At 36.9% G+C, this 22,528-nt stretch overlaps 1 protein-coding gene across 1 annotated transcript; it reads left to right on the top strand.

Moving 5' to 3' along the window:
* Positions 1-6,675: 6,675 nt before the first annotated feature.
* RPL37A (ribosomal protein L37a) lies at positions 6,676-11,425 on the top strand. The gene is made up of 4 exons (XM_003765946.4): positions 6,676-6,754; positions 8,453-8,581; positions 9,433-9,515; positions 11,299-11,425. Exons 1-4 carry the CDS (start codon positions 6,752-6,754, stop codon positions 11,360-11,362), a joined length of 279 nt encoding a protein of 92 aa, XP_003765994.1. The 5' UTR covers positions 6,676-6,751; the 3' UTR covers positions 11,363-11,425.
* Positions 11,426-22,528: the final 11,103 nt, after the last annotated feature.

The raw sequence follows: 22,528 nt of genomic DNA, 5'->3' as shown, positions 1-22,528 counted from the left end.
CACAGAACAAAATAGTCAATAACTACGGCAATCCAGTGTTTAACAAACCCAAAGACCCCAATTTTGGGGATAAGAATTCACTATTTGACAAAAACTGCTGGGAAAACTGGAAATTAGTATGGCAGAAACTAGGCATTGACCCATACTTAACACCATATGCCAAGATAAAATCAAAATAGGTCCATGATTTAGGTGTAAAGGAAGAGATTATAAATGAATTAGAGGAATATAGGATAGTTTACCTCTCAGACTTGTGGAGGTGGAAGGAATTTGTGACCAAAGAAGAACTAGAGATCATTATTGATCACAAAATAGAAAATTTTGATTATATCAACTTAAAAAGCTTTTGTATAAACAAAATTAATGCAAACAAGATTAGAAGAGAAGTAATAAACTGGAAAAACATTTTTACAGTTAAAGGTTCTGATAAAGGCCTTATTTCTAAAATATATAGAGAATTGACTCTAATTTGTAAGAAATCAAGCCATTCTTCAATCAATAAATGGTCAAAGGATATTTGACAGTTTTCAGATGATGAAATTGAAACTATTTCTATTCATATGAAAGGATGTTCCAAATCACTATTGAGCAGGGAAATGCAAATTAAGACAACTCTGAGATAACACTACACACCTGTCAGATTGGCTAAGATGACAGGAAAAGACAATGATAGATGTTGAAAGGTTTGTGGGAAAACTGGAACACTGATGTATTTTTGGTGGGAGTTGTGAATGGATCCAGCCATTCTGGAGAGCAATTTGGAACTGTGCTCAAAAAGTTATCAAACTGTGCATACTCTTTGGTCCAGAAGTGTTACTACTGGGCTTATATCTCAAAGAGATACTAAAGAAGGGAAAGGGACCTGTATGTGCAAGAACATTTGTGGCAGCTCTGTTTGTAGTGGCTAGAAAGTGGAAAATGAATGGATGCCCATCAATTGGAGAATGGCTGAATAAATTGTGGTATGTGAATATTATGGAATATTATTGTTCTCTAAGAAATGACCAGCAGGGTGAATACAGAGAGGCTTGGAGAGACTTACATGAACTGATGCTGAGTGAAATGAGCAGATCCAGGAGATCATTATACACTTCAAACAACAATACTATATGAGGATCAAATCTGATGGAAGTGGATTTCTTCGACAATGAGAAGACCCAATTCAGTTCCAATTGATCAATGATGGACAGAATCAGCTACACCCAGAGAAAGAACACTGGGAAATGAATGTGGACTACTTGCATTTTTGTTTTTCTTTCCAGATTTTTTTACCTTCTGAATTCGATTTTTCTTGTGAAATAAGAGAACTGTACGAATGTGTACACATATATTGTATTTAAGATATACTTTAACATATTTAACAAGTATGAGACTGCCTGCCATCTAGAGGAGGGAATGGAGGGAAGGAAGGGAAAAGTTGGAACAGAAGTGAGTGCAAGGGACAATGTTGAAAAATTACCCATGCATATGTTCTGTCAATTAAAAGCTATAATAAAAAAAAAGAAAGAAAGAAGGCTGGGAGTACATATTGAAGGATGCTAAATGACAAAATAATCAAGGTTGACTTTTTTCTATAGGAAATGATGAATCAGTAGATTTATGTTTATTGATTTATCAATAAATTTACTATCAATATAAAAAAGCAAAGCAAAACAAAACAAAACATGGCAAGACATGTCTTATAGTACAAAAATATTTATATAAGTTTTATGAAATGATAGGGATATGATTTTAACAGCAAAACAAAGCAAAACATGGCAAAACCTATATGAACTGATCCAAAGGGAAGTGAGAAGAACCAAGAGATTAATGCTGTAATGACTAACTGTGAAAGACCTGGCTATTTTGATCCAGGATAATCCAAAGGACTCACAATGAAAAAGGGAGAAGCCAGGTGTTGCAGTAGACAAGAATATCAGATCTGACTCCAGAAACAACAAAGTTCAAATCTGACCTTAATAGTTGTATGACTCTGAATAAGTCACTTAACCCCTGCCTTTGTAATACTAGAGAAGGAAATGGCAAACAGTTCCAGCATCTTTAACCAAAAAACTCCAATGGACAGTTAAAATCATGAAGAGTTGGAAATTAGTAAAAACCAACACTATGAAAAAATGCTAGCCACCTCTAGAGAGAGAACTCATAAATTCTGAGTCCAAATCGAAGTATAATTTTCTCATTTTATTTTTCATGTTCTTTAAAAAATATGGCTAATATGGAAATGTTTGGCATGATTTCACATGTATAATTGATATCATATTGCTAGCCTTCTCAGTGGGTGGAGTGGGTGGGAAAGGATTTCAATCTCAAAATTTAAAAAAGAATGTTAAAAATAAATAATAAATTAAAATGTAAAACAATATATCAACAAAACCAAATATAAGCCTCTTTCCCCAAGCTCTTCTCCCTGCCCTCAGATGCCTGTTCCTGTCCTCAAAGGCTACCTTCCATTTTGTCTAGTTAATTGTATGTATCAATTTGGGAATGTGTTCTCTCCCCCATTAGAACAAAAGTTCCTTTAAAGGATTATTTTTGCTTCTTCTTGTATTCTCAGTATTCAGCCCAGTTCCTGGCACATAGTAAGCACTCAATAAAAAATTTGTGGATTGACAGGTTGATTTTCCAGCCTGTTTGAAGGAGCTAGGATAATTTTGGAATAAAGAAAGGACTTCCTATATGCAAGTCGAGACAAAGTACTTAGTATGTACAAAGCCCTGTATTAGATGCTAGGTATACAACATAAAAAAGTAACTTCAGTCCTCAAGGAGTTTATGTCCTACTGAGTAGAATATAGTATGGACGTACACCTATAAACATAATACAACCCAATGGGGAAAGGAGAGGTACAGTCAAAGTTCTTCAAGAAAAGTTGAGGAAGGAGGGAACATTTGAGCTTTTCTCTCTTTCAGAAGTCTTTAGAGATGAGGTGATCTGAGTGAGCCTTGAACGAAAATAAAGCTATGAATACGCTAAAATGAGAAAAGAGCACATTAGCAAAGAACTAAAAACTAAAAGAGGTGTCTATCAGTTGGAGATAGCTTAATGAATTTTGGTCTGCAAATGTAACAGAATGTTATTGTGCCATAAAAATAATGAATATGCCAGACTCAGAGAAGTCTGGGGAGGCTTGTACTGATGAATTGATGTGGGGTGAAAATGAGCAAAACTAGGAGAATGGATTATATTAGAGCTTCTTAATCTTGTTTATGTTCTTTAACTCCTTTGGCCATCTGATGAAGCTTATGGACCTCTTTTCAGAATTATGTTTTTAAATGCATAGAATAAAATAGAATTATAAGGAAAATCGATTTTGCTGAAATGAACATCAAAAACCACTTCACAGACCCCAGGTTAAGAACCCCTGAATTATATCATATCAAAAGATATCAGAATTCTCATAAATTTGGTGTCTACTCATGATTTCAGAAGAGTGACTCTTGGCAGAAAGATGGTAGACTAGAGATACAGAATGAAGCATACATTTTCACATGTGAACAATATATTTTGAACCATGTACAATACCAAAGACTGGTGGTAAGATAATTTTTTTCTGGGTTTTCCATAGCTGTGGCTGCTAAAGAGGTGGTGTTCAATTGCCAGGTTAACCATCCACAAGAATTGCTTTCCTGGATGATGATGTGGGGGGCTAAATTGGTAGAAAGTTTGGTGTTCTAAGTCAGAGATATCAAACATGGTCTGCATATGGCTGACAACATTGCTGGGAAACTTGACCAAATTAGATTAAAATGTAAATGAGAAATATTTAGTTAACTAAATAAAAATACAATAAAACATAATAATATCACATTTAAGGTTACATCAATAGGCAGCATACAGAAATTGTTATGTATGGATTAGTGAACCCCGTTTCTATTTGAATTTAATGCCACTGGTCTAGGGGATACTGCTATTTCCAGGGTTCTTAAGCTTGTCTGCCCAATCGTTGCAGTTGGTCAGTAGTTGCTGTTTGTGGTAACAGGAAATTTAGGATGCTTTTCTACAACTGTTGTTCCCCTATGTGGCACAGTGAATACAGTACCAGGACTAAAGTCATGAAGATTCACTTTTGTGAGTTCAATTCTGATTTGAGACAATTATGAGAATCCTCTTTACAATCTGTGACTGAAGGTCACCCATCCAGAATTTGCTTGAGGACTTCCAAACAGGTATTTGGAATTTACTACTTGCTCCACAGGGCAGATCTAAAAACAATGGTAAATGAGAGCTACATAGAAATGTAATAATAAAGATCAGGACTAGAGTTTAATAAATTAAAAAAGAGGGTCAGTAATCAAAGTTAAAGCTAAATTTCATTTGATTAAAAGAGAAAAATATGGAGACTTCACTCTATACCAGCCAATATTGTTTTAGACTATTTAAAATAACTAGGCAGTATAAGGTTGGAATATTGCCATGGTATAGGAAATAATGAATTGATGAATTTTTCAAAATATGGAATTATTATGAAAGAAGATGTTGTCCACCTTCAGAGAAACAGGACAAACAAGCATAGTGCAGTCTTATATAGATGCATATGAATGTATACATGTATGATTACAGATATCTATGTATGTGAATATCTGCACATTGCCATCTGGGGCGAGGGAGAAGAGGGGAAAAAGTAAAAAATACATAGCAGAGAACAACAGCAACAAAAAGTATAAGGAAGCAAAGAAAACATGAGCAGCTTGCAGTTTTTGGTATATAAGATTTTTGAAATAGAAATTTGTTGCTTTGTAGTTTGAAACCTCTTGTGTTCTGTGTGCACATGACAAGATTTTTTTTTCTTTTCTATTTTGTACTTAACTTTTAAATAATAAAAATTTTAATGGTCAAAGTTTCCATGAGGCAAATTTAAGCTTGACATAAGTCAAATACTCCCGAACAGCAAGATGGAACAGTGAATGTAGCACTGAACCTGCATTTCAGTTATATAAATGTTCAATATTATTATTAATTTTTAATATCTTGAAAATTATTTCAACATAATTTGTTTCTTTTTAATTCTATTTTATTTTATTTTAAAACATATTTTATGTTTTATTTAATTTTATTTTAAAACATCATTGGCTAGACTTCCAAAGGCATCCACAACACACAAAATAAGTCAAAAACTCCTGATCTATATCTGTGATCCTATAATCTATTAAATACAGATGAACTTAGAAATCTCTTCCTACTTTTAAATCTTATTCTGCTTTGAAATCTCTTCTAGATCTAATATTCTGTGGCAGTATGGAATCCTCCACTTTTAAATCCTATATTCCTATGAAATTGTTTCCAGATCTAATATTTTGTTACTGTATAGTCTCTTACTTTTATATATTTTATATATATTCAATATATTTATTAAATATATATATTTATTATATTCCCACGAAATATTTATATATATTTACTATAGTCCCACAAAATATTTGTATATATTTACTATAGTCTCACGAAATATTTGTATATATTTACTATATTCCCATGAAATATTTATATATTTACTACATTCCCATGAAATATTTATATATATTTACTATATTCCCATGAAATATTTGTATATATTTACTATATTCCCACAAAATATTTATATATTTACTATATTCCCATAAAATATTTGTATATATTTACTATATTCTCACAAAATTTTTATATATTTACTATATTCCCATGAAATATTTGTATATATTTACTATATTCTCACAAAATTTTTATATATTTACTATATTCCCACGAAATATTTGCATATATTTACTATATTCCCACGAAATATTTATATATATTTACTATATTCCCATGAAATATTTGTATATATTTACTATATTCTCACAAAATTTTTATATATTTACTATATTCCCATGAAATATTTGTATATATTTACTATATTCTCACGAAATATTTGTATATATTTACTATATTCCCACGAAATATTTATATATTTACTATATTCCCACGAAATATTTATATATATTTACTATATTCCCATGAAATATTTGTATATATTTACTATATTCCCACAAAATATTTATATATTTACTATATTCCCATAAAATATTTGTATATATTTACTATATTCTCACAAAATTTTTATATATTTACTATATTCCCATGAAATATTTGTATATATTTACTATATTCTCACAAAATTTTTATATATTTACTATATTCCCACGAAATATTTGCATATATTTACTATATTCCCACGAAATATTTATATATATTTACTATATTCCCATGAAATATTTGTATATATTTACTATATTCTCACAAAATTTTTATATATTTACTATATTCCCATGAAATATTTGCATATATTTACTATATTCCCACGAAATATTTATATATATTTACTATATTCCCACAAAATATTTATATATATTTACTATATTCCCACAAAATCTCTTCCAGATTTAATATTCTGTGACTGAGTGGCTCCTCCTACTCTTAAATCCTATATTCTTATGAAATCTCTTCCAGATCTAGTATTCTGTGGCTGTATGGTCTCCTATTTTTAAATACGATATTCCGATGAAAATTCTTCTAGATCTAATACTCTGTGACTGTATTTCAAGCACTCGCAGCATCCCGCCCAGAGGAAGGAAGAGCATCTTGGAGGACTCATCCTTAGCTTTTACAGCCTAACCATAGAGTTCTGTTGCTATCTAGCCCCACCTCTACGGCCTTCATTTCCGGCCTGGGCGTAGAAAGCGCGCATGCGCACGAGTTTCTTTCCTCTTCGAGCTCCGGCCCTACGTCCGTCGACATGGTAAGTTTCCCCTCTTCACTTAGGCCTCCCTCCATCCGCCCCAATCCGCCCCACTCCTGGGCCCCTTCTGGTCCAGATACCCCCGTCGTCCTTCTCAGCTCCCTGCCTTACTAGCGCTGCCCCCGCCCGGCCTTCTGCCGCCGCGGTGGCCTTTGCCAGGGTTCGGGCCCAGGGCATTGCGTGCGGCCTGCACTGCCGGCGCGACTGCGCCTGCGGCCCCGGGAGGGAAGGGAAGCGTACTCGGAGGCTGCGGGGCCGCTTCCCCGGCCGGGCTTGGGGGTTGTGGGAGGATGGGAGCCGGCCACGGGCAGCGGGGAGGCCCAGGAGAAGGCTGCGGGTGGGGGGAGGGCGTGCGCGTGGAGGAGGAGGAGGAAGGAAGCCTTGGCGACCTCCCCTCCCCCTCCCCGCTACGACCACGCTAGCCGCCGTGTGCAGCAGCTGGCCTGGAAGCATCCATTAGGCGCCTGCTGTTTGTGGGGAGCTGAGCTTGGGCGTTTAGGAGGACTGAGTCAGCCTCTGTTCCTTCCTCAGTAAAGTGAAAAGGAAATGTTTTTTTTTATGTATAAAGCCCTAATTGGGAACCTGAGTCAGGCACGAGTGAATAAAAAAAAAGGGGGTGATAACGGCACCAACGCCCCCCCTCCCAGTTAGGATCCAATGAGGTATTTGTAAAAAAGTTGGGCAAATATCGGTGCGGGGGAGAAATGGAGGGACGGAATGCCACGAAAAGGGAGAAAATGCCCCTTTTCTAGGAGTTCATGGACTAGATCATGGGCAACCAACGTAAGGGAGAGTGTATAAATTAACTGAGTTGATAACCGATCTCTTAGAAAAAGTCCATTGCTAAATTCCTCGGCGTTTCGGCCGAATTAGTTTCCAGGTTCCTTTTGTAGTCGCTGCTAGTTTAGTGTGTACAAAATACATGCATTGGACCCTCTGTAAGGGGAATGAAATGGCATTTGATTTCATCTGGATTTGTACGTTCCTTGAGGGCAGTTTTGTACCCTAGTCCTTGGATAACAGTAAATATTGATTGATTTCATTACCTCTTCCAGAACAGTTCTTTTTTTTTTTTTTTTTTTTTTTTAAATAGCCTTTTATTTGCAGGATATATGCGTGGGTAACTTTACAGCATTAACAATTGCCAAACCTCTTCCAGAACAGAGTTCTACCTTTGTAACGGTTATCTGGGGTCAATGAGATGGAATTAGGTCTGTCCTGACTGACCTCCATTGTTACTTTATTCTGGTTGCTATTGAAGTAATGCCCAGAATTTATTATAATACTTTAAAGTTTATAAAACTTAGTACAAAATGAAGTATTTGTTTTGTATATAAAAGTTTTATAAACTTAGTACAAATACCTCATTTGATCCTTAGGGCAAGGAGGTGCTATAATCTCCATTATGGTGAAGAGATTGAGGCTGACAGATGAGGTGACCTGCCCAGAGTCTCTTCCATTTAAAGTGCTTGAAGCTGGCTTTGATCTCAGGGCTTCCTGACATCAAATGCATCTTTTTATTTGCTATGACACTTAGAAACCCTTTCCTGGTCAATCTTTGCTACTTGGTTCTCAGCACTAGATTACAAGGAATTGTTGAATTTTCTTGATTTCATTTAGTTATAAACTTCTTGAAGACAGAACTGTTCGTTTTAATAGGTTCAGTGCTTAAATCTTACTACAATTGTACCATCACAGGCTAAACGTACCAAGAAGGTCGGAATTGTTGGTAAATATGGAACACGTTACGGTGCATCCCTCAGAAAAATGGTGAAGAAAATTGAAATTAGCCAGCATGCCAAGTATACCTGCTCCTTCTGTGGCAAGGTAAGGTGTAGGGTTAGGGACTGACCGTAGAACTCACCCATCACCCATAGTATTGTTTTCTGCCCTCTAGCCCCCTCCCGGTTTTTTTTGTTTGTTTGGTTTGTTTTTTCTTTGTTTTAATCATTAAAACTAACCTTTTAAAGTTAAATGCCTTCTTTGTGCCTGTCATTGTACTAAGCCCCATGGATAGAAAAAAAGACTAAACAGTCCTTGTCTTCAAGGGAGTTTGAATTCTAAGTGGAGAAAATAAGAATTTGAGTATCACTGATCACCTGGCTTTTTGATAAAAACCTTGACTAGGAGGGGAAGGGGAAGAGCACATAGGTCTGGGGTTCTTGAGCAAAGGCAATCAAATGGGAGATGAAACATGAAGGGGAAAGAACAAATAGCTACCATTGTTTAGAGCTTTTTTCCTATTATAGAACTGTCTTTTAGTTGTCAGATGTGAAATGTGAGGCAGTTTACAAGTTTGCCCTTCTAAAATTCCAGCTGTCCTTGTCTAATTGTGGCCTTGAGCAGTCTCAAAAAGATGCTACCTGCCTAAAAGTTGTTGAAAGTGATTACATAAATATAACTGTTAGGAATGACGCTAAATTTACAGTTATTAAAGGTTTAAGTGGAAAATGGCAAAAATTTTTGCAGAGAAGTCATAATAAACTTTTTGTTGACTAGAAGTTTTTAATACTTTGGGGAGAGGCATTCTAAAGGAGAGGATGTGATATTGCTCAGACCTGAGCATTACATCTGACAGTTTTTAGATAGCTGAAACAATGAAGCTCCTTGTATTCTATAAGGATGGAAAGTCAGGGTGCCTTTGGGTTAGTTCATGTGGGAAATTTCTTTTTTTATAGACCAAAATGAAGAGACGGGCCGTGGGTATCTGGCATTGTGGATCCTGTATGAAAACAGTAGCTGGTGGTGCATGGACCTACAAGTAAGTCAATTGCGCCAGGGTGGGTGGATCTAGAGAGCAGAACTAAAAAAGTTAGTCCAGTTCTGATGCCTACAATGTTCCATGACAGGTTATGATGCCAGCAGTCAGATAATGTTTTTCTGAGGTGTCACTCAACTAAAAACACATACCTATACATATACAGGTATTGGTCCCTGCATGGGAAGGATGTTGTCTTTGTGAATGTAATGAGATAAATTGTGCAGAGCTATAGATGGAGAAGCTGTAGGACAATTTGCATAGGTCAGAATAGGGGGCTCTGTTGGAAATTGTTGGTATATTAAGCCTTGTACAGGCTGTCTCTCATGTCTGCAGGGCAATTCCTACCCATTTTCACTTGGTACGTGAGACCCTTCCTTAATTTCTGTACTTAGTCTGAAATTACCTTTATTTCCATAGAATATTGTTTGTATATACTTAAACTTGTACATGTTGTATCTCATGGAATATTACCTCAACCCCAATGAGTCAATTCTTATCACATCCAGATTTTGCTGGTAGCTTTGTTAACTTTTAAAACGCTTCTGAAGATTCATAATTGTTCATAATTTAATGATGGAGAAATTTGGAGAGGGGCTCCATTTTTGAATGGAAAGGAAAAGGGGAAAGGTGCTCCCTCTGCTGGTTACATAGCTTGGAAAAGAACACTACTGCAAAATCTTAATTCTGACCATTTTAAAATTGGAAATAATGGAACTTTTGGTGGGTGAAGAATCAGTATGACAAGTATCTTGAATGTGAGTAAATAACGAAGGTGAATTGGAATTGTTTTAAAATATTTTCAGAGTTGCAGCTAGAGTAGTGGATAGAGTACCAGCCTTGAAGTGAAGAGCACCCGAGTTCAAATCTTGCTTCAGTCACTTAGCACTTCCTAGCTGTGTGACCCTGGGCAAGTCACTTAACCCCAATTGTCTCAGTGGAAAAACTATTCAGAAACAGTCGACATATTTTTGGTTTTATTCCAGATTAATGTTGAAGCTTTCTAAGCTGTCAGCTGAGCCACAGTAAGACTGATAGTATATAGGAAATAGGAAGTCTTCCTTATTAAAGTGTTCAAAATTTTAAAAAAATTTGTAAACAAAAAAGTGATTGCTAATCCCAAAAATAACAACTCTTGCTTCTTCCTCTTCTGTATGCAGACCTGTTTCTTAAGCTCTCTTCATTCCAATTTGCCATACTCTATTCTGGGCTGATAAATCAAGATGCCCAAGATTTTTTAAATTGTGCAGAAATTAGCAAGGTTTGAGTTGTGAATGTGAAAGCTTTTTGTGACTGCTAAACATTAGAAATTTTTTTAAGCTCTGGGAATGGACCTGTCCCACTTCTGTACAATTTCTCAGCATTCATATATATTCAACATAAGAAGATGTTTAGCCCTGGTCACAATAGGGATCAAAATATAAATGAGTTGCACTTAACTGGGTGCTCTTAAAGTCAAAATTGGAACAATAAAATGTTAAAGGTAGTCTCTATCAGTGCCATTGTTATCTCATAAAATTGATATCTCACTTTTTATTTTCTACTTTTCTAGCTACTCACTTTTGCTTTTCTTTTTTTTCCTGCTGATATGCCTCCCAGAATTGATTATGAATGTAATTTTGCATGTCCCATTTGAAAATCCCACAAGAAATTTTAACATTAAGATGAAACTTGGGAAAGACAGAATTTCTTGCATTTGAAGAAATTTTTTGGTTGGGATTTCATAATCTTTCTTGTGTTAAACAAGGAAAGTTGGAAAATCTTACTTTGTTGCTTTTCTTTCCAGTACCACCTCTGCAGTCACAGTCAAATCTGCCATCAGAAGATTGAAGGAATTGAAAGACCAGTAAAATCTTTATCAAATATCTGTAGCCCATAGTCCAACAATAAATGGGTTAATTTATGGAATAACATTTGGTTTCTTTGGTTCATAATTGGCTTGCAAACAGTTGGTCATACAAGATGTGTGTTTAAAAACTGGACTAGAAGATGGTGGGAATGAATGGTTCTGCTTTCTCTTGGAATGAAGAGGAAATGGAAGAAAAAGAAAAGTGTATAGAGAGAACCATAATAATTAACATGCATTAGAAAGTTGGGTACTACAAAAACTACAATGATAATGTTTGTAAAATGCTGTATAAATCTTAAGAGCTCCATTAACAGTTAGGATCTCATTTGTAAACCCAATATTGGCATTCAACACCTAGTTTGTCAGAATTCTTTTGTAAGACGTGAAGGGAAACATTTTTTCTTCAACAAATGAAAATACAGGCTTGTATCTTGGTCTTGCATATTCAAGGGGTCTTGATGAACTTGATTGTAAAATTACATCTTCATTTCAATATTTGGTTTCCTTTATATAGTATGTATTTTATACCTTGAAAACAAAAACCACTCCAAGGCTTCACCCGAGTTGCCCCAAGTGGTTAAGAGGTAGTCTATGACAAAAGATTAAGAACCCCCGTTTTAGAGTATAGAAAAACAAATGACTTTCAATGTCATTAAGAAAATAATGAAACAAGTTTCCTGCTTTTTAGACTGTCACTTTCTAGGTGTGCAAATAACAGTACATTTGTAATTTTGTTTTAAATATAATTTGTGAAGATTACTGCTGAATAGTTTTATATTCATTTGGGAAAATTAGGTAGAGGAAAAATAACTGGGGACATACAAATAAGATATCTAGTCTCTGATGTGCCTGCTGAATTTTCACTTTGAAAAACAAGACTGCCATGGTATTGCAGCTGGGTGAATTCACTTAAAAGAATGTATTCTTCAAACTCGGTTGATGTTCATTTTAATTCTGGGTAAAAGCGAAATCATTTATTCATAGGGATGCTTTGATAGCCTTTAGGAAGGGAATTGTGAACATTAACAGGCACTAGCATGGATTTATCAAAAAACTGGTTAGGCCACTAGACTGGCCTGATTTAACATTCTACCTTTGGAAAGTTATAGTACACACCTAGATTAAAGAAAGGCTTTTGACAAAGCCATGAAGAAGATAGAGATGGAGCCAGATTTTCTTATTTGGACCTAGTAGGTAGTGATTGCTATGCATCAACTTGGCTAGAACTTCTTAGGAGTATTTCGTCTCCAGGATCTGTCTGCGTTTGGCCTTTTTGTGTTCAACATTTTCATTAGTGCCTTGGGTCAAGTCCTGAATTTATAAAATATAGGGCTGGTAGTTTGTCGATGATCAGTAAATATTGAGTATCTTCAGTGCAAGGTACAAATCAAACCAGCTCTTCCAAATCGCAAATGAAGCAGGTCCAGATATACTTCCCTAAGCACCATTTATGCTGATGCTCCTCCCCTACTCCCTTAACAAGAACTTTGCCTCCTTAACTGGAAAAAAACAGACCATCAAAGTGAACTCCCTGAGACTTACCCAATTTCCACAATAAAACCAGTGTTCCACACTCCCCACTCTGGTCCATTTTTTTGCCACTATCAACCAATCCCTTTAATCCCAGATTGTGTTCCTTCCCTTTTGGGAGCTTGCTTTTCAAGTGCCTTCACATTCAGTCTCAATTACTGATGCCTACTTGATTAGGACCCCTCCTTTGATTAGCTGTCTCACTGAACTAAAAAGAAATCTCATTGCCTCCTATTCACCCCTTAAAATCTGGATTCTAGGTATAAACCCAATGTCCTCACCCTTCAAAATAAGCAACTGATAAAGCTAATGGCCTTTTCTCAGACATTCAACAGGAGCTTTTGATGTCAACCCCTGCTGTCCCTACTCTTGTACCCTATCTTCCTGGTTTCTCTTTGGTTTCTGTGATATTGTAGCACAATGCAAGAGCGTCTAAGTTTGAATACTATTAACTTTGATGCTCACAGCCTTTGTGATCTTGGGCAGGTCATTGCTTGGCATTAGTTCTTGCAATTGAAAGAGATAAATTCTGAAGTCCTTCCAAGCTCTAAATCTATGAGCTTATAAATGCTTTTATCTGTATCCTAGCTGCTCACCTACTCCTCCATCTCTTGTGACTTATTACCCATATCACTTGTCATTGGCTTTCTACCTGTACACTTTTGGTACCTTAGTTCTCATGGGTTTAACTTACCCTTCATATGATTCTTATATATAAATCCCTTATAATGCACAGATTACTCAAATATACCATCGTCTATTGTATGTTTTAAACAATCTTATGGAGATATCTTTAGTTTGACAAATTCAAAACTGACCGACCTTTCTCTCTGACCTTCCTCTCTTCCAAATTCTCTATTATAGAAAGCGCCATCATATAGTCTTCCATTTTGTAATTTTAGATTTTCTTCACCATCCTTCCTCCCACATGCCAAAAAATTGCCAAATTTTGTTATTTCTACCTTCACGTCTCTTGAATCCAATCCCTCATTCACATAGCTCTCACCTTAGTTCAGGCCCTCATTTCCATTCTGGATTATTCCAATTATTTCCTAATTACTTTCCATGTCGCAAGTCTCAGTCAAATTATCAACAAATATTAAGTGCTTACTACAAACCCAGGCCCTCCTAATTCTTGAGGATACAAATATAAACAAATATCCCTGCCCTCTGAGAACTAACATAATGACTCAAGGCATCATATAAAAAAAAAGATGGGAAGCTACATTCCCAGAGGTATGGTTGAAAAAGCCTAGAGAATCCAGAGTGCAGCCGGAAAAGGAAGCTATATGTAGCTGGGGCATTTTCCCTAAAATGGAATTGTGGGGGGAAAGCCAACTTTCATCAGCCATGTCCCGTTCATATACATGGGAATGTTCCCCAGGCTCCTTTCCTCTCTACACTTCCTCCCTTGGTAATCTCATTATCTTCATGGACTCGGCTATCATCTCAATAAGGATGACTTCCACATTCACAAATTCACCTCCGACCTCCCATGGGCATCTCAAACTCCCTATGTAGTAATAGTTGGCATTTTATGTAATTTTCAAGTTTGTAAAATACAGAAAAACCTTTCGAGGTAGGTAGCGCTACTCTACATCAATACTGCGCCACCTAGCTGCATGAATCCAAAACAATTCATTACCTTTCTTACTAAGTGCATTCCTCTTCCGGACTTCCTTATTTCTAAGGTCCTATCATTCTTCCAGTGTCATAACTAAAGAATCTTCTCTTCCTTCTACCTCATAGGTGCAAAATATAGTTGGTTGTGTTTCCCAATATCTGTTATCTGTCCCTCCCTCTACTTACATTACAGCCATCCCAGTTTAGGTTCTCCTCCATTCTTATCTGGACTACTGTGAGCTCCAGCAACCTCCCTATTGGTCTTCCTTCATCTTTGTCTACTCCTGCTCCATACGCATGCTGAATTGTTATTCCTAAAACACAATTCTGACTATCACTTAGCTGCTCAAGAAGCATCGGTGGTTCCCTATTTGCAAAGAAGCACACATAGAGGAGTCTTGTTTGAAATTCAATCTGGTCCAGGACGTGCTTAGTTGCCAAGTTTTTTCTGTACCCTGAGTCAAATATCAGGTATATTCTCCACATTGGCGTGGTGCTCCCCAGGTAGAAAAGCTGTGATGGCTCCTGGCCTTCCACAACGCATGAGAAACAGTGGTCTTTGACCTGTCTGTCTGATAGCCTTCATATCTACAACATGTCACCTACTTTCACAATTATTGGTGCTGCATAAATATTAACAAATAAACATTTCTAATGATATAATAAAAATATAACCAATAAGTTATTGAAATTAATTTAAAATAATATATATGACACAAATATGTCATCTTTAAAGTTCAAGAATTGTGTATGTCTTAGTTTAGGTCAAGCAATATGAGTTGAACATGACTGATAAAGCATGAACTCTGATAATGCTGTCTTGTGTACGTCATCGGTAGCTGCTATACCTTAGTAATTTTCCTCTTTTGAAAGTGCTGTGCTAGGTGCTGGGAATAGAAAGGCAAAAGGTAATTCCTGCTCTCTCAGTCTAATGGAAGGAGAAAACAGGCAAGAATCTATGTATAAACAAAAATGAACAGGATAAAGTGGAAATAACAGAGAAAAGGCACAAGAATAAAGGGGGAATCAGGTGAGTAAATTACTGGGTCTTGAAGGAAATTGGGATTGTTAAGAGGTAGAGATGAGGAGGGAGGACATTTTAGGCATAGAGGATAGTCAGTGAAAAGCCCAGAGTGAGGATGTGGAATTTCTTGTTGAAAGAATACCAAGGAGGTCAGTATTACTGGATGGGGGAGTAAATGAGGTGGGATTAGGGGGAAAATGAGGTACAAAAAAGAGAGGCGGGGAGGTGGATAGAAAATAAAGGACTATGAAGACCAAAGGATTGGAGGTTTAATAAAATGTGTGTATGTGAAGGTGGGGAGGGAGTAACACAATCAGACCTGCAAAGTGGAAGACCACTTTGATAGCTGAATGGAGAAGGTTAGGAAAGACTTGGGCATTTATTTTAATAGTCCATATGTGCCTCGAAATTGCTTGAGATCTCTCTAGTTTCCCTTAGAAAAAAACAAAATCAAGCCCCTGAGTAGAGTCTGGAACTACAGAGCCCACAAAGAGATGGAATAAAACAATTTTCCAGCTTAAGATAGCTTGAAAAGACCTCAGGAAAGGTCAGTCTCACTGAGGTACAAGGTGGAACACAGCCCAGCTCAAATGATGTCTAGGCAAGCCAGTGGAAGAATCTTAGCAATAGTGCAGATCAGCAACTGAAAAACCCTTAGTCCTAGCTCTGTTGAACAGAACCTGAGCAGATCACTAGTGGAGTTTCCATCCTAGGAAACCAGGCAACCACAGCCAGGATTAGTATGGGATGTTCCAGCATTGTGATCAAGTCACCAAAGACAAGGGGCCCCTGTGCTCAGAACCAAAGCTCAAAGCAGCACAAGAATCTTGGAACAATGCCTCCCATGCCCCAGTGCTCCCCGGTGGAGCTAGACTAAAAGTAATGAAATTAGGGAGGAGTGGGAGAGAAAGGAGCAAGAAACCAAAAAGAAAGAACCTTGACCATAGAAAGCTACTATGGTGACAGAGAAGACCAAAACACCGATTCAGAAGATGAAAAAAAGGCCTACATGTGATTTTACTTTCCTGTATAGAAAGGCTTCAATAAGGATAGCATAGGATTACAAAGAATGGAGAGGCCATGAACTGTAGTGATGGAGAAAATATCTAAATGACAATTTAAATTAATTATTTAATTAATTAATAAAATGACTGGGTCTTCTCTACAAAATACAAGCTAACATTTAAACGATACCTCCTATGTGCCAGCACTTTACAAATATTATCTCATTTAATCCTCACAACATTCTTGAGGCAAACAGGGCTTAAAAAGCTATAAGTGTCTGAGACTGGAATTGAATTCACTTTTCCCTGATTCCAGTGTCCAGGGCGCCATTCCCTTACTCCACCCACATAGACCACAATCCCTATGCTTTAGTAGATGGTTTTTGAAGAACTAAAATATTAAATTAAAAATTAAATAAAAGTCAAAATACTAAGAAGAGTAGAAATATTGATTCTTCATGGTCAATGGTGAGCCTCTCAGAGCTTAACTAGGCTGATCTGGATGCAAAAGACACACAGTTCATTGCTAGGTTTACATGAAAACCTTTTCTAGCTTTAAAGGACATGCCAGTGGATATATTCTGTTGTTATAGTTTTATCCATGTGCCATGTTGCTTCCAAGTAAGATTTTAATGCAGAATAAGCATATCTAAGGTATTCAAGAGAGGGTTAGATACGAAAGACATGAAGCCAGTCTTCATCATGTCATCACAGTGGGAAATATGTTGGGCAAGTATCCATCTTGCTGGCTTTGGCCTCCCCTATTGTTGTGTTGGAGGAGATCCAGTGCAAAGTCCAGGACTCCCTGTAGTTAGACATGTCCTCCCGATACTCCTGTTTATACCTGACATTGTTAAAATTGCATCGAGCCTCAAGATATTAGATTGCATTAAGCCTTAAGATATTGCAGAGCCTCCTTCAAAGGAACTTGTCCTGTCCTTCAATATAGGGAAGATAAAGTGTATGAAGGATGTCTATTGCTGGATTTCAATAAACAATCTAAATAGACATCCCACAGAGCTTGTCCAACAGTGTGTCTGTCTGGAACAGACAATACATACAAACAGTGAACTGGGTCCAGAGTTGGACAGGAAGAGTAGAGTGAGATGGACTACTTTCAGGAAATTGTAGAGCTCTTTTATTGACCCATGCTTCCCATGAAAGCAAAGACTCATCTTTTCAACACTAACATTTTGTTGCTATTGCTATATGACAGCAAGAAATAAAATATCACTACCTTCAATTAAATAACAATGAATATCATACAGAAAGCGTAGAGAGGCGTATGGTAGGTAGGAACAAGCTACAGCCTATAATCAAGGACAAAACACAGGAATAGAGGAATCATCAAGGAATTGTATGGCAGGAAGATAAGATCAGCTGGTCAAAAAAAAAAGACTTGATATCGAAGTATGATATGTGAACTGCCAGAGTATTACTACTGGTACTCCCGAAATATTGTTAGAAAGCAAAGAGGGCATCAGGCACATTAGGTGGATCCCTTATGGCAAATTTTTGGAAGACTATGGATGAAAGTTTCAAACATAAATCAATTGCAATCTGCATGAATAGAGAATTTCTAAAATTATGAGATCACAGATCTAATTACCTGCTTAAATATAGAGTACAATTATCATTGTTATTGTGGCAGAAATAATATGACATACAATAACAACACAGAGGCGAGCCAAAAGTTCTATGCCCCTAAACTGCCTATAGAATGCAGAACACTGTGACGGGGACATGCCTAAAGAGGGCACCTACCTTCAAGCACCTTATAGTCTAATAAGTAGCTAAATTAGTCAAAATTAAGCAACTACTATATTCTAGTCACTGTGATAAACACTGGGGATTTTAAAAGATACCATTCCAGGAGCTCTTCATTTAGTGGGGAAGGCAACAAGCAAATACACATATATAAATAAACTATTTTCCTTGTGAATAAGAAATAATTGAGAGGGAAGAATAAATAAGAGTTGTTTGAGAAAGGCTCACTGTAGAAGGTGGGAATTTGACTGAGACTTAAAAGAAGGCATGAAAGTAAGCAGGCTGGAATGAAGAAAGAGGGAATTCTAGGCACTGAGGAGCCCCAGAAATGCCCAGAGCTGAGATAGAGTGTCTTGTTTATGAAACAACCAGGAGACTAATGTCACTGGATCAAAGAGTATGTGTGGAGGAAGAAGCTATGAAAAATTTGGAAATGTAGGAGGGGGCTATAAGTGCATTAGAGTTACAGATCAAAATACTATAGTGAAGGCTGAGGGGGAAAAGTCATCAATGAACTTGGGGATCTGGGGGGGGGGGGGGTTGATCCTTCAGAGAAGAGATAGCATTTGAGTTGAGTCTTAAAGAAAGCTTTTTCATAAGGAAAGGTAGGGAGAGTAATCCCAAAATACAAAGTAGCATAGAGGCACTGAAATGGGTCAGTGTTCTCATCATTGCTTTACTATCTCAAAACATGTCTGCCGAATGAATGATTTAGAATAAATGAACTTCCTAAGGAGATGTGGAAACAGAAGCAAACGATTTTAAAGATCATTTATTGAAAGCTCCTATGTGTAGGATATTGTATTGAACACTAGAGGGTGATGCAAAACAGGATAAAGAAAGAAACATGACTCCGTGAATCTGGTATACCGCGGCGGAGCTTAGTTTTAGGAAGTGACCAAAAATGCTCGCGTTGGTTTGACAAGGCCTGACGGTTAATGTTCTGATTTAATAGATGCGTACTGTATTTCTCTTATTTGATATCCATTTAATAAAGGTTGTTGAGGCAAGAAAGGGCATAGTTCTGAACCGGGGGACGAAGATAATGTTTCTGGAAAGGGGTCCAAAAAAGGGCAGAATAAAAGACAAGAGCGGGACATCAATTGGAAGGGGCGGCCAGTTAAAATATTGAACTCTGGGGTAATGCATGACTTCTGGTCACCTTAAGTCAATAATGTCATAAACAGAACCTGAGGGACCAATCCACTTTGCTAACAGAGCACGGCCCCCTGGGGATGTGGGTGAGACGACTAATCGATTTTGGCGGGGTGCTATCGCAATGGCGCCATCCCAACCACGCTATCACTAAAAGGAGCCAATGAGAAAGAAGTTGTCATCTCAGGTGAGTAGGTGGGTAAACTTTGGATTAGTCAGTTATTTATGTATAGGGGCCCCCCAAACTACAAAGTCTCTGTTAAGCCCCTAGAGATAAAGGCATGAGATCAAAGGTCATCAGTATTTCGTTTAGTATGATAGGGAGAGACCTTTCACTCAATTCTAGCGGCTCTGTTAGATCATTATTAAGTTAGCAAGTGGACTTAGAAATAATATTCAGGTCTAACTGGCATGCAGATATCAGATCCAATATAATTGTGCAGATATCTTTCACATTTTGAGAACCTTTCCAATGAAAACAATGGCTGTATATGACAGCTTTCTTTTGTAATCTCTTTGCAAATCTCTCTGCAAAGAGCTATGACTAAACTGGTAATCAAGGGACGATTGATTTAGGTTTGCAAAATGCCTTGAAGTTCTATCACCCCATCATTTAAGGAAACTGAGACGCCTACGTGACTTTTTCAAAATCACGTAGGGAATGCAGAGTCAAAGTTCCCGTGCTCTTTCTGCTTCATTACATTAATTTGGGGTCTGAGGCCTCACAGCAGTTCTTTGTAGCTATAAAACTCGGGAAAAATCTTTTACTGTCTCTGACCCTCAATTTCTTTATCTTTAAAACAGAAGTGATAATGTTTGTACTATCTACTGCACTGGATTGTTTCAAAGAAAGCACTTTTTAAATTGCAAAGTTTAGGTCAAGGGGAGCTCATTATTATTACAGCTTATTAATATCGATACAAACTGTTTCCATTTTTTAGTGTGTTTCATGTTCTGTATTTTCTAATATGTTGATTTTGTGGAAATCAAGAACAAATACACAATAAGCTTAAGAGAGAGATGGGAATAAAATATGATTTGTGCCTTTTCAATTTAGAGATTCGCGACTATCATAGAATTGAAGGTATTTATAATGAATTTGGAAGAAAACTAAAAAGTTAATTTATGGCTTAGTGAATTAACAGATTTCTGTAACTTGGAAGTTGCTAATATTTCTAGATGGATTGAATTAAAGATATTTGAAAGTTGCAGAATGGAGATTCAAAATAATTAAAATTGTCATGTGTTAATTAAAACAAAACTTGTTTTGTTTTTCTGGGTTTGTACTAAAAGAAACTTTTTTTTGAAAATACAATACGATTCAGTGGATTGGAAGCTTTTAACTCAACAAACAAATATTAAGTATTTCCAACATTTTAGATGTAACACTAAGCTCTGGCGATACAAATTCAAGAATGCCCTCGGGAAGCTTCTTTCTAATTCAAGAGACAATTTTTTTTTCACTCTTTCAACTCCTACATCTGTTTTTGCTAAGTGTTGTTGATTCTACCTTTTCAGCATATCTCCTATAGAAAAGAGTTAGGAATAGAGTACTAGAGTTGGAGTGAGTGAAACAAGTTCAAATCTTGCATCAGACATTTAATAGGTATGTAATCTAAGTAAATCCCTGACCTCTGACCTCTGTGACTCGATTTCTCTTACCTGTAAGATAATAATAATAATAATCACCTATTTTGCAGGGTTGTTGTGGGGATAATCTAGGGTCATATTTGCAAAGCACTTTGCAAAACTTATAGAAATGCTCGTTGTTCATTTTTGAATCTGACTAATGGGTAAATTGGATTTAAGTGAGGCAGAGTTGCCCAAAATCTTCAGCTTCACTCTTCCAGAATCATCGACGTCCAGCGGGAAGATAAAAGTTAAGACAAACGGCTATGGCCCGGGATGCAATGGATGACCTCGGTGTCTTCAATATCTGACCAAGCTTTAAGTGCTCCACCCTACCTGCCTCAGCTGCCTTCATGGCCATTGGAACAGATTGTTTCCATCTAACCAATTCCACCAGGGAAGTCTTCACATACTTGCGGGAGAGACCCCCCCTTAACCCCACGACGGGTTATCCTCGATCTGGTTTACCTTATCTGGTGCGCCGCCGTTTTTTTAACCGCGGTATACCGCGCTGCGTGGGTTATACCTTCTTGGAGCCATAGGTGAAAGTGGACATCAAAGGGGGAGTGATCAGCTCTGAAAAGGGCTCCACAGGCCTCCAGGGCTATCTAAACATTAGATATTTACTATATCTCAAGGCCATCTCCACTAATCCTGATCTTGAAGTCAAAGGGCCTATGTGCAAGTACTACCACTTATGCGTGGATTTAGAGGAAGGGGGTTAAACATTCTTTTTCATCTTGCACAAGTCATTTCCCCAATGTTGTAAATTCTTCAAAACAATGTTTCAGACAAATTCTTTAATCACTTACTACCTTTCCAGTCTGATATTTCTTTTCACTTAAACTCCATTATTCAGGAATATTGGCTTAGGATATGGCGTTCCTTGAATAAGACTCTCTTGCTGACTGTGCCTGTCTTTTCCTGTTGGTGGCCTGGCCTCCTTCAGGTTTTAGCTAAAATCCCATCTTCCACAAGAAGTCTTTTCCTGACTCCTTTTAAGAGCAGTGCCTTCCTTAGGAGATTAACTCTCATTTGCCTTGTAGATGTCTTTCATATACATAGTTTTGTTTTGTTTTTGTCTTCCCTATTAGAATGTGAATTCCTTGAGGACAAAAGCTGTTGTTTTTTTGTTTTTGCTTTTTCCATTCTTTGTGTCTCTAGCATTTAGCCTAGTGCCTGACACATAATAATTGCTAAGTAAATGTTTGATTTCTTGACTTTTTAACATCTAAATATAACATAGGTTGACTCTGTCTCTACTCTTTGAACTTTAAGAATCAAGTAGGTTATTTCACAGGTCTCTCTTCTCTGGCACCCTTAGGGGTATTGCATAGAACTTTCACTGGCTACCTTCCCATTCGATTTTAGAAATCCAGTGATTAGTACCCCAATTCTATTTAACAGTTTAACAATGGATTAGCATTTGCAAAGG

This window comes from Sarcophilus harrisii, chromosome 3 (assembly GCF_902635505.1).
Source record: "Sarcophilus harrisii chromosome 3, mSarHar1.11, whole genome shotgun sequence".
NCBI classification, from domain to species: Eukaryota; Metazoa; Chordata; class Mammalia; order Dasyuromorphia; family Dasyuridae; genus Sarcophilus; species Sarcophilus harrisii.
Note: the sequence above shows the minus strand (reverse complement) of the source record. Positions and strands in the feature narration are given on the sequence as shown.

Bases quoted from the DNA above. Each gene is read 5' to 3' on its own strand.
- RPL37A (XM_003765946.4), top strand. The intron at 8,582-9,432 runs GTAAGGTGTAGG...CTTTTTTTATAG, and splicing joins CCTGCTCCTTCTGTGGCAAG to ACCAAAATGAAGAGACGGGC. The intron at 9,516-11,298 runs GTAAGTCAATTG...TTTTCTTTCCAG, and splicing joins GGTGGTGCATGGACCTACAA to TACCACCTCTGCAGTCACAG.